Source organism: Phanerochaete carnosa (assembly GCF_000300595.1).
Source record: "Phanerochaete carnosa HHB-10118-sp unplaced genomic scaffold PHACAscaffold_7, whole genome shotgun sequence".
Classification (NCBI taxonomy): domain Eukaryota; kingdom Fungi; phylum Basidiomycota; class Agaricomycetes; order Polyporales; family Phanerochaetaceae; genus Phanerochaete; species Phanerochaete carnosa.
In genome coordinates, this window is record NW_006767634.1 from 448750 (window position 1) to 464723 (window position 15974).

The window sequence follows — 15974 nt, forward strand, 5'->3', positions numbered from 1 at the left end:
TTCACGCGGATCTAGCTCTGTGGCAGACCGAGAGAATGGGACTCTTCACGGACTCCCCGGCGAGTATGATTGGCTTCCTGCGGATCCCTGCTGACGCGCCAATCTGGAACCAGTTCGAGGACCCTTCTGCCGGTACGTTTTACATCCTTTTCGCACCAGTCCCGGGTTGACGCTTGTCTCACAGGACCTGAGAGTGGACATTTCGAGTTCCTGTTCCTGGTACGTTGCTTGCTTATAAAATAACCATCGCGTCCCAACGTGCATCTTAGGATGCCTACTCACCCCCTCCCGCTCCTGGATCTGGAAACTACTTCACCCTTAACACCGCCGTTGTCACACCGGATTCGGGTATATAGGTGTCTTTTACATTTCTACTCCATCGCTAACCACTAATTCTGTAGTCGGTTCCGTCAAGCTCAACTCTTCAAACCCGTTCGCCTTCCCGCTGATCGACCCAGGCTTCTTCACTGCACCTTTCGACGTGCAAGCGATGCTCTACGCCATCAAGGCCGCGCGGGGCTTCATGGATTCCGCCCCGTGGGCTGGCATCGCGTTGAAACGCATCGGAATTGTAGGCCAGGCAGAGTCAGACGAGGACATCATCGCGGCTGCTCGCGCCACCGCTCGGACGATCTACCACCCGGTATCGACTGCGCGGATGTCCCCGAAGAACGCTGATTGGGGTGTTGTCGACCCTCAGCTCTGCGTCAAGGGTGCTAATGGGCTACGTATCGTTGATGCTTCTGTATTTGTACGTGATAAGTTAGCTCTGTCCTTGCAACGTTTTTGATCATTGCTTCATCTAGCCCTCAATCCCCGCGGCGCACACTCAAGCCGCAGTATACATCCTTGCTGAGCGCGCTGCAGACCTAGTCAAGCAAACATGGATGGTCTGAACGTGCACATCCGACCTGCGACACGCTTTCAAAATTGTTCACATCGCCACGATCACATTCGAGAAAGGACGCTCACGACACGGACAACTCGCTGACTATTGACACTATCAGTTCTCTGAGGACTAGGGGTCTACATGTCTAGGCAGCTTGTACAACAGATTGTTAATACATTGGATTATCTATGGGATCGCGGTCTATTACAGCTTCAAAGCTTGCCCTCGTACGCCCGCTTGACGACCTCCGCGACCTTGGACTTTGGAGCTTCGCGCCCAGTCCACAGCTTGAACTGAGCAAAGCCCTGCTCGAGCAGGACGTCAAGGCCCCGGACAATCTTCCAGCTGTCAGCCTTGCTCGCTAGCTCCAACAAAGGCGTGACTGCAGGGCGGTAGGCCATGTCGACGACAACACCCTGCACGCTCTTGTCGAGGACAGAGCTCGGCAGGTAGAGGGCGTTTGTGGCGCTTAGGTCGAGAGTCGTCGCAGAGGCAGGCACCGTCGAGATGACAACGGACGGCGGGGAGGCGCCCTCGGGCCAGACCCCGAGCTTCTCGACGATTTTTACGTTCGTGTCAGAGAACGTTAGGGCAAGAGCCTCGGCGCTGGCACGCGTGCGGTTGAAGAGGTAGATGTTCTTCACGCTGAGGCTCTTCAGAGCGTAAATTGCTGCTCGGCTCGTGCCGCCGGCCCCGATAACGAGGGCGGCCTCAATGCTGCGTCCAGTGACGGGCAGATGCGAGACAATGCACTCCCGCATGCCAACCCAATCGGTGTTCTCGCCGTGAAGGACAGTGGAGCCGTCTTCGCGCTTGATGGGAACGATTGTGTTCACAGCACCGACCGCCTCAGCGTGCGGGGAGAGTGTGTCGAGGAGGGGTATCACGTCGAGCTTGTAGGGAATAGTAACACTAGCACCACCAAACTCAGGCAGAGTCACTGCGGCCTTGATCTCTTCGCCGACGGTCTCCGTCTCGAGCAGCTCGTATTTGTGTGGGAAGCCGAGGATCTCGTGGGCCGTGTTATGAATGGTGGGCGACATCGACTGCGAGATGGGGTTGCCAAACAGGAAGAACCTCTTTGAGGGGAGCAGGCCAAGGAGGTTGAGTGCGTTCTGGATCTGCACGAACGAGAGCTGCCCGGGCGCGGCCTTCGAAGGAAGGAGCGGATGAGTGACAGGGCTGAAGGTCTTGTTCAAGATCCGGGACGTCTGGCCCTCGACGCCCATGTTGATGGCGATGATGGGCTTCGATCCGTCAGCCTTCGTGCGCTCCTCGACGAAACGGTACAACGAAAAGTTGTCCTCGAAATTGTTCGCCTTACCGACAATCTTGACAATGTCACCGAAGGCGGCGGCGCGGTCATACACGTCCTTGGACTGCGCAGTTCCCCACTTGAAGTTACCGCTCCAGTCGTGATAGGAGGCAATGATCTGGCTGGAACCTTTGCGCTGTACCAGTGCGTCGATCTGTTTCTTGGACCAAGTGAGCTCGACGTCAATGTACTCCACTCCGAGACGCAGTGCAGCGTGGAAGAGGTCGAATGCTTGCTTCTCCGCAGTATCAGGGAACGAACCGCCCTGGCTGACAGTACGGCAGGTGAAGACGATGGGAAGGTTCGTCTTCTGCCTGAGGGCGGCGATCTGCTCACAAACGTAGGCAGTCGGAGGAATGTATGGCTCAAAGCTCTCCGTATCGACGGGGCTGCGCAGCAGGTCAACGCGCACTTCAACAGCATCAACGCCAGCGACGAGCTCCTCGATAAACGGAAGGGCAGGGGTAAAATCCGGGTATGTCAGTGACAAAAAGTAGGAGCGGTTTTCGTTGGAGACGTTCTCAGCGAGGTTCGGGCGCTGGCCAGTGATGTGTCCGAAGAAACGAGCGACCTCGCGTCGGACGCTTTGGGGAGATACGGAGATAACGTCAGACGTGTTGAGCACGCCAGTGTAGTTGACGAATTCGTGGCTGCAGCACTCGGCGAACCAGGGCTCGCGGCGCTTGAAGACGTCTACAACGGGCTCTCCGTACGCGGGGCGCGCAGTCTCCTCGCCCAAATACTTGACAACCTCGTCGATCTCGCGCACGATGTGTATGACAGCGCCTTTCTTGATGTAGGCTTTAAGCAGGTCGCGCGCGGAGGGCGTCTCGACGATACCGCCTCCGAGACTGAGAACGTGGTTCGTCGGGCACTTCTCAAGGAGCTCGGACAGGATGGCCGCCTCAGCCTCGCGGAAGGCGGGCCAATCCTTCTGGTGCACGAACTCACGCACTCCTTGGTGGTGCTTCTGCTCGAAATAGGTGTCGGCATCGATGAAGGTCCATCCCAGCGTCGAAGCGGCGAGCTCGCCAATAAAGCTCTTGCCGGATCCACGCATACCGATGATGACGATGGTTGCCGAAGAAATGCTCGGGGACTGGCCGCTCTGCGAGCTGACAAGCGACGCAGCCGACAACTCAACGCCCTCAACGTGAAGGCCGATCTAAGCAAGGGGGACATCTCAACGCCAAGCAATACCAGAGCATGCGCAATCCCATACCTTGTTCTCGAGGTCGTCCCACCAGTTCGGCCAGGTCTTCTCAACGCAGCGCTTCTCTTCAATGATGGTCTCCTTGACGATCGAGCCCAGCACACTGAACGCCATAGCAACACGGTGGTCGTCGTAGCAGTGAATGCTGCGGCCTTCCTTCAACTCAGGGATGGGCTTGCCGTAGATCTCGAGTCCATCGTCGAGCTCTCTCGTCTCAATGCCGAACTTGGCTGTAGGACTGCTAGTCAGCAAATGCAACAAGCACAGGGGGCAGTACTACCCACCCAGCTGATCAATCATCGCCTGAATACGATTGCACTCCTTGACGCGCTGGTTGGCAATACCAATAATCCTCGAGACGCTGTAGCCTTTGGTATCGGTGACTTCACGCCCAGGCAGGCACTGACCGGTGGCGACGGCAGCGAGGACCGACGCAGTGAGGAATGCGTCCGTCATCGGCTCCATGTCGACGAGCCCAAGAGGCCTGAGCTTGCCCATCGGCGGCCCACGCACGGTAGTCTCCGTCTCTGTCTGGACGACCTCGCAGCCCATGGGCTCGAGCACCTCCTTCGCGAAGCGGGCGTCGCCCTGCAGCGACGCGGAACCAATGTTGGCAATTGTGACCTCGGTGCCGGTGATAGCGGCGATCGCGAGAGGGTATGTCGCGCTGCTTGCGTCGCTCTCGATGTTGTAGTCGCTCGGGTTGACGTATGTGGCCTTCGGGATCGTGTACACGTCGAGCAGGGCGCCCGTCTCGGGGTTGCGCTCGCGCACGACGTGGACGCCGAACGTCTTCATCATCGCGATCGTCATGTCGATGTACGGCTGCGAGATGACCTGTCCGCCGACAAGCTCAAGCGTGACCTGTTCCTGGGCGTACGGCGCGCAGAGTAGGATGGAGGACACGTATTGACTGGAGACACTGGCAGCGAGCTGGATCTTCGAGCCCTTCAGGCCTGCAGGAGCAATTGACAGAGGAAGGCAAAGTTGCCGTTGGCCGTCTCACGAGGTGTTTGAAGGCGTACAACCTTCCCGTGTCTACAAGCGACGCCAAGATAGCTTCTCTCCCCGCCGCGAGGCAGCTCACAGTTGACCGTCTGCTCGACATCATGAAGGTCGACAAGAAAAACAGCGGACCCCAGAAGAAGGTCGTGCTCTTGTCCCGCATTGGCGCGACCTACGAGCAGAAGGCGACTGCTGTCGCTGATCCGGTCATTGCCAAGACCCTGTCTGAAGCAGTCAAGGTCGTGCCCGGCATCCCTTCCAAGAGTCCCATTCGCATGGCTACCCCCGGCTCGAAGAGTATCTCCAACCGCGCGTTGCTGCTCGCGGCTCTGGCGCAGGGTACATGTCGGCTGAAGAACCTGCTACACTCTGATGACACGCAAGTCATGATGAATGCTCTCATCGAGCTCAAGGTGTGTAATGTCATTTTGCCAGACCTATGTGTATTCTAACCATGTATCGCAGGGTGCCAAGTTCTCTTGGGAAGACAACGGCGAGACCCTTGTCGTCGAGGGCGGTGCGGGATCTCTTGCAGTTCCTCCAAAGGGCAAGGAGGTTTACCTCGGAAACGCTGGGACCGCCGCACGTTTCCTCACCACGGTCTGCACGCTGGTCCAGGCCTCCCGCGACGGCGAACGCACTGTCATTACGGGCAATGCACGCATGAAGCAGCGTCCCATCGGGCCGCTTGTAGATGCTCTGCGGGCTAACGGCAGCTCCGTTGAATATCTTGAGTCTCAGGGTGCGAGAGGACGCCGAGCGAGCGCGCGACCTCCGCCTCCAGGATCATACCGACGCTGACGCACTCGCCGTGCAGGATCGTCGGCGTAAGGACGGCTTCGATGGCGTGCCCGATGGTGTGTCCGAAGTTAACGAGGTTACGCAGTCCGGTCTCGCGTTCGTCGATGGTGACGATGTGCGCCTTAACAGAGATTGATCCGACAATGACCGACAACAAGAGATCCTGTGCAGCAGAGCGGGTAGCCTGGGTACGACCCGAGAAGTCTCTCGAGGGGGTTTGGATGGCCGCAAAGATCTCCGCAGATCGAGACTCGAGCGCAGAGAACTCGGTTTCATTCCAGATTGCAGCAGTCTGCGTTCGAAGTTAAACACAGGCCAGGCCAAAGCATCGAAACTGTACCTTAATAACCTCTGCCATTCCATTGGAGAACTCGCGGGCAGGAAGCGTTTCCAGGAATGCGGCGTCGATGAAGATGTACTCTGGCTGCCAGAAGGAGCCAATAAGGTTCTTGCCGTGAGGAGTGTCAATGGCCGTCTTGCCACCAACGCTCGAGTCGACCATGGCGAGCAAGGTTGTGGGGATCTGGCAGAAGCGTACACCGCGCATGCTGCATAAGCAGTTAGTGTTACTCTCGAGTTCGGGCGAAGAGATAGACTCACAAAGTTGCTGCGACAAATCCAATGAGGTCGCCCATAACGCCGCCGCCCACGGCGAGGATCACCGAGTCGCGAGTGCATTTATTCAGCAGCAGATAATCTTCAATCTCTGCTTTGCACTCTCGGCTTTTGCTGGTCTCGCCAGGAGGAAGGATGTAGGTCAGGAAACGGGGCTTCACTTCAGATTTGACATTCCTGATTCCCTTCTCGAACTCTTCTTCGAAGGTGGACAGGTGGAGGTTTCCGACGTTGGTGTCGGTAAAAAGAACGTAAGTGGAGGAAGGAAGAGTCTCGAGGACGGTTTGCACGACATGAGGGACAAGATGAAAGCCACAGTGGATAGTCTCCTTCCCCAGAATGGAGACCTTGCGGATGTCGGCGGAGGCCATGGCGGAAGGTGGACGACTGATGAGTATGGGCGAGTCTTTTATGTGAATAGGCAGGGCTTAGCGCTCCGATCCAACGGCGTTACGGTTGTAGAACGTGCAATGAAACCCTGAGAGAGATAAGCACCGTAACTCCTCATCTTGGGTGTGAGGTACTCACCGGGGTAAGGGCTAATTTGGTGGGTGCTTCCCTGGTGCTACACGACAACGCGACGAGCCCACTCCAGTTCACCGTGAACCCTGGCAAAGCCGAGTATTAAAATGAGGGAAAATGCCATCTTCTACCGAGATTATGTACCGAGACGTGGCGAGGATGTTGCTAGGACTTACAGCGAGCGAATTTAGAATGGAGGAAACGGATGTAGGAGGAGCCAGGGGCGGATGCGCGCTTTGCGTTGACTCGGTCAGATAAGATAAGATCAACTTCGCCAGAGAACAACAACAAAACTTCGCTCAAGAATGCTTGAAAGAAATTCACGAAAGAGAAAGGATGTAAGTTACTCGACTTCAGAAGGGAGAGAGCAGATAACATATAGTAAAATTGACCGTGGGCATTATACTCCAGTCGCATGACTATTACCCTAATAGAACATAAGAAATAGTGAATAGACAGGTGAAGGAAGGTAAGAGCGCGATATAATCGTGAGAACCGAATGGTTAAGAAATGAACGATAGGCAAGTCAATTTACTGCAATTATCCCTTTCACAACTTCCGATCACAGTGACCTCACCTTCGTCGTCCAGTCTTCTTTCGTTTGGTTTGCAAGTTCCCCTTAGGAGTCTGACTTTTCTATTCATGGCCTATATATGTTGCATAAATGCGAACAAATTTTCCTGGTCGTCGTCGACGCCTGCCGCCTCACCCCAGCAGTTACACGCCGTCTCGACACAATCAGATAAGCCCCATGATACATCGAGGTGCAGCATTTGCTGATAGTACACGTGCGTCCTAAGTTTCGCGCCCTCCTCGCCTCATGCTATGGCATGACATGACTTGCCCATGGACGCCCAGTTTGCGGACGCCCATACAGAACAGACATGACTCTCACGCTTGGGCTGACAATTTACCATTTACGAAACAATGCACAGGGAGGTGGGCAGATTTTCAGCCGTGCGGCGCACAGCGGCCAGTATGCCCGCGCTGGAACATGCACTCGTTCAGCCGATTGCTTGGTTCAACGGTCAACATCCTAGATCTGCCGTCGGTCCCTCTGCAAGGTCACATCTGCCTTCCATGCCTCAAAGTGCGCACCATTGGCCACACTTGATGAAGTCCTGCTTGTTTCAGAGCTGCAATCCCTCAATCTCAGTTTGGACGCAGCACCATAGAATTGGATTCTTCAGAATCCCAGGCCAGTCTTTCTCAATTCACTAACGACTGTACTGTTCGATTAAACGTGCAGATGACAGAACAAGCTATAGTCTGTGCTGTGCAAGGCGTCGGGGACTGGCAAAGCGGCCATCCTGCCCGCGCGAGGCCGCCTAATCTCCGACTTGCCGGCACGATCCCAGCACCGTGCAACCAAGGACAAGATTCTACCGAGGAACGAGAGGTCTGCCAGCCCGGAATCGTTGTCGGATCGGAATTGTTGGCAAAACCTCAGCCTGCATGTGGCCGGTATCGCCAGCAGTTCTTCAACATCGCCAACAGGGTACCTCAAGTCGGCATGGCTCATGTCGCTCACATTAGGCCCGTCTGTTAATGCGGGCCTCTTGCAGGTCGGCTGGCCTTTCTTTTGCAACCATCACGCAGAACAGCCCTGGAACCGAGAACATACGCGACATTGTAACCGCGGAAGGCTCTAAGGTGTGCTGTTTCTGACCTCAAACAGACGCAGGATAGCGGCAAATATTACGGAGGGACAAGAGAGCGAGCTAAGCCAGGAAGCCCCGATATGGTTTGGCCTGGAGGCGATTCTAAACTTCTATAGCCCAACAGTTCTTCCATCATTGGCGGAGCCACAATGCGCGATGAACTACCTCGCAGGAAGGAAGCTTGATGCAAATATCACTTTATACAGCAACCGATGGATCCTGTGGTGAAGATAACCGGAGGAAACTGTGTTAAAAATACGAAATATATTGCAGAGCGCCCGGGTCATGGTGTGATGCACTCCCGTTCACTGTGAGCTAGTCGTGGCCTTGATCTGAACCATTAGACTCCTCTTTATGCTTGCAGTTACTGCAGTATAGCGTCCCTTGTCCCAAACTGTCCCAAACCTCTTTGTTACACCTTCAAAGACAATTCTGGCACAAGTGTCGCCAATCCTCACGGGGATTCGTTCACTACACTTCTAAATCATCATCAACCCAGTCTTGCCTTTTGTATCTTGCACTAGGGCACAGTCTTAAGCGCCTCTTCAAAGTCCGCAATGATATCCTGGATGTGCTCGATGCCAACCGACACCTGCACGATCGCGTCAACCCAAATCACGTCTCCGGAATAAGACTTTAACGTACCCGAATGAGATCCGACGTAATACCTGCTACCACCAGCTCCTCCTCGTTGAGCAGCGAGTGCGTCGTCGTTGCGGGATGAAGGACGAGTGTCTTCGCGTCACCAAGGTTCGCCATGTGGCTCGCGAGCCTGAGCGGGTCGATGACGCGGTTGCCGATGCTGGCGTCCTCGCGGCCACCCTTGAAGCCGAAGCTCAGCACGCCACCGTGGAGGCCCTCGCGGAAGAAGCGGTTTGCGAGTGCGTGGCTCGGGTGGCTCGGGAGCCCGACGTAGCTCACCCAGCTCACCTTCGCGTGCCGCTCGAGGAAGCGCGCGAGCGCGATGGCGTTGGCGCTGTGCCGCTCCGCACGCAGGCTCAGCGTCTCGAGCCCCTGCAGGAGCAGGAACGCCGTGAACGGGCTCATCGTCGCGCCGAGATCGCGCAGGACCTCGATACGCGCTTTGAGCGCGAAAGCGACTGGGCCGAAGGTGTCCCAGAACTTGAGGCCGTGGCACCCCGTGAACGACGGGAACTTGCCACTCCTTGACCAGTCGAACTTGCCCGAGTCGATGATCACTCCGGCGATGTTGGTACCGTGCCCGCAGATCCACTTTGTTGCGCTGTGAACTGTTTGGAGCTTAGCTCTACCCTAAGCTAGTTGCACGAAAATCCTCAGCTCACCGACGATATCCGCACCATAATCAATAGGTCTGACCAAGAATCCTAGACATCGCACCAGTAAAACGTTCAATGTTAGAAGAGACCTAAGCAAACCTCCCATGCCAAAGGTGTTATCAACAATAAGTGGGATCCCGCTCGAGTGTGCGACCTGCGCGAAGGCCGGGATGTCCAAAACGAAGAAGCCGGGGTTCCCCATCACCTCAATAAAGATTGCTTTCGTGTTCTCATCAATCGCGGCGCGGAAGTCCTCGGGGTTAAGTGAGTCGACAAGCTTGGCCCCAATGCCGGACTTCTTCAGGAAGACTAACATTGAGACGCATCAGGAAGACCTGAGAGAAAGGCAAAAGAGCGCAGACGCACCCTTGAACTGGTTGTGGGTCTATAGTGTCGTTAGCGGTGTTGCGGTAATATCGACAGCAGAAACAAGCGCACTCCACCGTAGAGACAGGCCGACGACACGATGTTGTCGCCACAACTGGCAATCGTTGCGAACGTCACGAACTGTGCGGCGACGCCGGACCCAAGCGCGACTGCGGCAGCACCGCCCTCAAGGGCAGTCATACGCTTCTCAAAGACGTCCTGGTGAAGGCGCTCAGCCACAGTGAGCGCGCGGAAGCCACAGAGCGTGACTTACGACAGTCGGGTTCCCGATACGCGACGCGAGTACACGTTACCGAACGCCCTTGACGCGTAAGTTAGCTGCTGATTAGGTGGGAAGCGGTTGGGGGGACGCACTTGAGGGCAAAGAGGTCCTGGGCATGCTGCACGTCATTGAAAACGAAGCCTGTTGACGCGTAAATGGGCTGTGCGCGCGCATTGGTCGCAGGGTCCACCTCCTGGCCAGCGTGCAGCTGGAGGGTCTCGAATTCGGGCTGTCTACGGGGATGTCAGGCCTGTGCAAACACGGTAACGAGTATCCCAGGAGAGTTAGGCAGGAGGTGCTCACCTAGAAAACTTTTCAGTCATGCTTGCTCGGCGGATGTGGGCGTATCTCTGGCTCGATATCAGGGAGTAGAGGCCAAGGAGAAGAAGTATATAGTGCAGCGCTTAGCAGCACCGCGCGGACGACGGTGCAGCTCTGCTGGGCGATAATCATCCCAATTGTTCAGCTGGCCTGCGAAGACGTATGGAAACATGTCGCAGCATGTTTCCCGGACGTTTCACGGTGCGCGTCCCTGAGCAGAAGTGGAACGCTGCTCATGGCGCTGTGCCGTAGTCAGCTCGTACATGATATCGTATCTTTTATCATACCTTTTGGCCCCTGTTTCTTCATCGCGCGGGAAGGGTGCGATCTGGAACAGGATCTGGGAAGCGGCGCCCAAGCGCGTGACCGCGGGAAATGGACCTTTGGGCTAGACCTTGTGCTTGCCTCGCCATCTCATTCTCAGCTCGCTTTGTCTCACAACGCCTTTGACAAAGTGTACTTATGTTTTGGGGTCGTATCAGTAAACCTCTGCTCTCATTCAGTTAGATCTCGCGCGCCAACGGTCAGCAATATCATCTGTGTTCGCATGGGCGTATTTTGCCCCCAAATATTATCCTAACAACAACTCAGAATCAGCACGAAGCCAATCGCAGTGCCGACCGCGTCTGGACAGTACATTCGTTGCCGCAGATGACCCAGTTTTCTACAGGTCGCAATGTTGTTCTCAGCGTGGATTGATTCACCATGTGTAGGTCAACGATATGAGATCCTCGATAGCTTCGTGCACGTTGAGTACATGCTCTGCACCAGTGGCGCGCACGGTTACCAGCTCTACCACCTCTTCGTCACATACAGTTGGGGGGGGGGGGGGAATCACATTGATGCGCCGAGCGTCCCCCTCCTCGCAGATACCCTCGCTGTGGCTATGGGGTACGGTACTGTCATCGTCTTCAGTATGAGCATAGTTAAACTCTATGAGGTTGGCAGACCCACCCTATGGGCTGCACCGTTGATGTGTGGGGAATAGCAATTTGCGCGGCGCCCAGAGTAGTGGCAACCAGTGCCCTCGTACTTAGTTGACACATGGCTAGCAGAGATGGTTACCCTTCTGCAGATCATCGAGCGTTGGGCGAACGTACCTGCACATGCAGGACCGTCTCCTCTGGCACTGAGATGAAGGCAGCCGATTGTAACGACGAGTACCACTCTTGCTCGACCCTCTTCAGCAACGTACAATTGTTGCTGCTGCCGTCACTTGAGCAGGTACAAATCGAGCTGATGGAGCAGATCATGGAGAAATGATCTTGCGAAGGCTCTCTTTCAGACCATGAGCCAGGTAAGGGGTCCCCGAGCCCTTGCTCCCGCATGCTATACACACCGCTCATGCTCCATCCCCCCACCAGTCCGGGAGCTCCTTCGGCCTCGTCGTCGCGACGATCATCTTCAACTCCGTGTTAATGAAGGACTCGAAGCAGACTGAGCATCGCGGTCAACAAGTCCGACACGAACGCGCCCTACTTTGTGCAGCAGGACGCCTACAAGGCCGTGATGTGCGGTGGCTTCGCGTTCGGCGTCCTCGGTGCGCACCTTGCCGCTGTCTTCCTCCGCCAAGTCGGCATCGTCGCGCATCGCCAAGATATCGATAACGCCACGGACGAAGAGGCCATCACGCACGTTAATGGGGAACTCAAGGCGGGAGAGGTGGAGAAGGATCCCGAAGCGTTTTGACAGCTCGCAGAAAACAAACAGTGATCGATCGCTATTTACCCTGCTCATCTTAGACTTTCACGCATGCTCATGCACTCTATTCCTTCACGGGATTTATAACACGACATTGTAGACACCTCTAAATCCGCATTGGATAATGCACATATACAGTTCTTAAAGACCTCCAATAGCCCAGATAATCACAAAGAAAACCAGTCTACCCTCTGAGAGAGAAGTAAAAGCGTGCAGAGTCCTCTAGAAGAAGTGCCCGCTGCTGCCACCATTGCCACCGTTGCCGCCGGTGGCGCTTCCGCTCTTGCTAATGCCGCCGTTGCCTCCCTGGGCGCTGCCCACGACGACATGGCTGCCGCTCGTGTAGACCGAGCCGCCGTTCGCGGACCCGGAGTTGCCGGACGTGGCGCTGCCTCCGCTGCCGCCACTGCCGCTGTTACCAGAGGAGAAGAATCCGCTGGTGCTGCCGCCGTTACCGCCATCGCCGCCAGTGGCGCTGCCCGTGACGCTGATGCCGCCGTTTCCACCCTTGGCTGCGAGCCACCCGTGAGTCAGCAGCTGCAGGTCGCAACAAAATGAAAAAAAGGATGCTTACCAGAGCCGACGAAGACATCTTTGCCCGTCGTGGAAACGGAGCCGCCGTTGGCAGAGCCAGACTGGCCAGACTTGGCGCTGCCGCCGGTGCCGCCGTTGCCTCCGTTGCTAGCAAAGAATCCGCTGGTGCTGCCTCCATTGCCGCCGTCGCCGCCGGTGGCGCTTCCCGAGACAGAGACACCGCCGTTGCCACCCTTGGCTGAGAAACATGGGGGTAAGCACGCACCGATGCGCCTCGCAAGCACTGTACTCACCAGAGCCGACGAAGACGTCGTAAGCCCGATGTGGAGACAGAGCCGCCGTTGGCGGAGCCCGAGTTGCCGCTGACAGCGCTGCCACCGTTTCCACCTTTGCCGCCGGTAGAGTAGGGAAGAAAGTTTCCTGGCGCAGGGGCAGCGATGGTGCTGCCGATAGCGGCGAGGACGACGAGAGCGACGAAAGAAGAGCGCATTGTAGTATAAGAGCTGGGTGGTGGGAGAGAAGAGCTGCTGAAGCGAGTGTCCGAAGGCTGGATGGAAGTCTCGATGAGGCTGGTTTGAACGAGGACAGTAGACAGGGCTTTTATACCTTTTCGCTCACAGCATGTCCTGGGCCCTCTTGGAGAGGTGGTGGTCCTCAGAAGGGCCCAACAGGGGCTCAGTACTCAGTAGCAGCCTCGATAGCGTGCTGCGCTGAGTGCAGAGCGCGCAGGCAATTTCATGAAACAGGAGCTCTGTGTACAGCGGGGGCAGGCACCATGATCGCAGAGGCACAGGCAATCGTGCTCGACGGCATAATTAAATACTTCCGATGGTTGTACCTGAGCAAATTCCTCAGCGGGTCGATTAGAGAACGCTGTGACTGTACTTACCATTCAAGTAAGTGTCGTCGTATGTGTTTGCTTCAGTCCTAATTGAACTCCTAACAAGATCGAGCGATAGTTACGGAGCCCTCCTTAGTCTGTTGGCCCTGCTTCTCGTACCATATGAGCCCCGGTATATGTAGGCTTTGAGATTAGGGAAGTCACGTCGTAAATAGCCAAGCAACCCGTACGGCATCACTGAGAGTCTGCTGGCCATTGCTCGTCTTCCAAGATTCCTGTTACTACAGGAGTTAGGGGAGTTGTTCACTGTTTTACTTTTCGGCATTCCATATATATTCAACGTACCTTTTACGAGCTCGACAACGGTTGGTTGCCAAATTGGTTTGTGTTTCATCCGAGAACCAGGAAACCAGGGGCAGTCAACCTAGCCCGGGCCAGCCCGCCCCTATTCTTTATGAAAGGGCGATCGGTATCCTATATCTAAGGGGATCTCCTGAAGCTCCCGTGCCTGATCTGCTTCCGAAAGGAGGGAACAGCGGGCTGAACTCTAATAATTTTGGATCTGAGGATGGCTGACCGCTAACGCCTCAGCAGACAGACTGGGGGCGAACGGGCTCCCGCGGGTGGTTCTAGACCTCTTCGTCGGGTATGTGAGGGGTTTTCGTGCCTTCTTCGCCATTGTTAGAATGCTTACCGTGGACAGCCACGTCCCAAAGCGGCAAGCAGGCAGCCCCGCAAGCAGTCCGGTCGGACCTCTGAATCGACTGAGGTCGCCCCTCTTGATTCAGGGCCAACGTCGTGTGAACGGAAGAGTGCTTACCTTTTCCACAGAAACAACCCTATTTTATGTAACCCGAGGCAGGCACACATAGCCCGCTGGTCCGTATTCTTCGCTGGCCAATCGCCCGCCTCGAGTTGCGGTTCCGACCTTTGCCGCAATCCAACCCGTGTCACGCTGCAGAGCTCACCAGCTGCGGACGCGTTAATCTGTACAATTAGAGTGTATCACAAATTATATTATGCGTGCGTACGCAGAGGACGCAACGCAAATCCAAAAACGGAGCGAGGCCACTGCAAGGTCGACATCTCCGAGTCCGCGTGATTTTGTCGGGTGATAGCCGCCGACCGTTGTCGCGATCGGCTACTTACAGCCACGTGCGTTCAATTCCAGCGTGGCAACCTCAATGAGCAACAAATGGAGGAGGCAGACACTTGAGTTGGAGTATGAGGCGTGGTGTGAGTCACGGTCTTGAAGCATTGCCTACTGCTGCTCATACGTTCTCTCCAGGTAGGAGCCCTGGGCCGCTCTCAGTGTTTGTCCGCTCTTGGAAACAGCTCCCTCCCGAACTGCACGACCACATACACGACCTCCTGGTAATCATCGCCGGCTACAGGGAAATCTCGGGGCTCTCCCTGGTCTCGCAAGCTTGGTGTCGCTGTTTTCGCCCCGGTCTCTTCAGCGAGCTTGACCTGAGGAGCAATGAGGACTGCCGTACGCTGTACAGTATACTCCAACCCCCGCTTTCAGCATGGCTTGCGGGGCATGTCACCGCGCTGTACTTTCACATCAACAACTCATCCAATCCGCTCTGTATGGCGCTCCTCCGCCTCTTGCCGGCGTGCCGCACCGTCTGGCACCGCTTTGATCGTATCAAAAGATGCGTGTCACGCAGCGCAGATCTGAAAAGCTCGCTGCGGAACCTCACCTCTCTGCAGCTATTCCGGTGGGGGTTCCGGTCGTTCCGAACCCTGCTCCGTGTGCTGGCAGACATCCCCCGCTTAGAGACCATCCATTTCATCGACGTTAAATGGTCGGGCGACACTCCCGCGACAATCGACGCTGCGAACAGTATCTGCTCTGGCTCATTCGGCCATGTCCGCAAGATCTACCAGGATGGCTGCACGGATAACATGGCAGTGCCCGCTTGGATTCTGGGTGCGGCAAGTACCCGACACTCGTTCACCCGACGTCGGACTCCAGGGCCGGCAGTTGGCGCAGAAACGTGGGCCACCATCAACCTCATCCGGATGTTCTTGGGGAGCGGAAACTCAATCAGCTACTCATCTTTCGAGGTCGCAGAAGCAGCTCAAGGTGAAACGGAATTGTCACTCTCCTAGATTGCTGTACTCACACGATGTTCACAAGATGCTTACACGTTCAGTGGCTGCATAACAAATGGGGTAGCAGCAGCAAACATCTGGGTACAAGTTATCAGATCTTTACCTTCTGGGGGCGGCGACGAGACTTGGTCTGTTCACCGCATCGTCCTTGCTGACGCCGGTCAAAAGATGGACGGGGGGCAGCCAAACGTCCTGTCTCTCGATTGGTCCATAATCACATCCCTTCTGCCTGCGTTTCCACAGCTGCAACAGTTTCAGATCCTTTGTGCGAGTAATCACACTGGAGACGGCTTTCGCACTCTCTGTGGCAAGGTCATGCAGGCCATGAGCGGCTATCCAGCCGTCACGCTGAAACACGATCCCGAACTCCCTCACGGGAAGTACTTGGAGCCAACGCTGTTTGGCGTTAGCGAAGAAGATGTGAGGAAAGCCCGAAAATCGGTGGTACGGACTCAAGATCTGGTTTGCTTTGCACCACACTGAGAAAG

At 55.9% G+C, this 15974-nt stretch overlaps 5 protein-coding genes across 5 annotated transcripts; 2 read left to right on the forward strand and 3 right to left on the reverse strand.

The window, feature by feature from the left end:
- Window positions 1–11: 11 nt before the first annotated feature.
- Window positions 12–790, forward strand: PHACADRAFT_99178 (uncharacterized protein; the record flags this gene model as incomplete). The annotated part of the gene is made up of 3 exons (XM_007397700.1): window positions 12–158; window positions 270–348; window positions 402–790. Coding segments are annotated over 3 exons (615 nt in total), but the record flags the coding sequence as incomplete, so codon positions are not given.
- Window positions 791–799: 9 nt separating this feature from the next.
- On the reverse strand, window positions 800–6327 carry PHACADRAFT_210784 (uncharacterized protein). Its single transcript, XM_007397701.1, has 6 exons — window positions 5824–6327; window positions 5564–5771; window positions 5166–5515; window positions 3702–4402; window positions 3427–3647; window positions 800–3369 (listed from the first exon to the last, which is right to left on the reverse strand). The coding sequence occupies exons 1-6, from the start codon at window positions 6207–6209 to the stop codon at window positions 1102–1104; spliced, it is 4134 nt and encodes a 1377-aa protein (XP_007397763.1). The 5' UTR covers window positions 6210–6327; the 3' UTR covers window positions 800–1101.
- Window positions 6328–8258: 1931 nt separating this feature from the next.
- Window positions 8259–10413, reverse strand: PHACADRAFT_124512 (uncharacterized protein). The gene is made up of 9 exons (XM_007397702.1): window positions 10272–10413; window positions 10061–10201; window positions 9980–10007; window positions 9758–9916; window positions 9686–9704; window positions 9419–9628; window positions 9326–9367; window positions 8667–9271; window positions 8259–8613 (listed from the first exon to the last, which is right to left on the reverse strand). The coding sequence occupies exons 1-9, from the start codon at window positions 10289–10291 to the stop codon at window positions 8542–8544; spliced, it is 1296 nt and encodes a 431-aa protein (XP_007397764.1). The 5' UTR covers window positions 10292–10413; the 3' UTR covers window positions 8259–8541.
- A 1799-nt stretch (window positions 10414–12212) lies between these two features.
- Window positions 12213–13014, reverse strand: PHACADRAFT_30142 (uncharacterized protein; the record flags this gene model as incomplete). The annotated part of the gene is made up of 3 exons (XM_007397548.1): window positions 12213–12502; window positions 12565–12797; window positions 12818–13014. 3 exons carry the CDS (start codon window positions 13012–13014, stop codon window positions 12213–12215), a joined length of 720 nt encoding a protein of 239 aa, XP_007397610.1.
- Window positions 13015–14589: 1575 nt separating this feature from the next.
- PHACADRAFT_99942 (uncharacterized protein) lies at window positions 14590–15483 on the forward strand (the record flags this gene model as incomplete). The annotated part of the gene is made up of 1 exon (XM_007397703.1): window positions 14590–15483. One exon carries the CDS (start codon window positions 14590–14592, stop codon window positions 15481–15483), a length of 894 nt encoding a protein of 297 aa, XP_007397765.1.
- Between the last annotated feature and the right edge of the window lie 491 nt (window positions 15484–15974).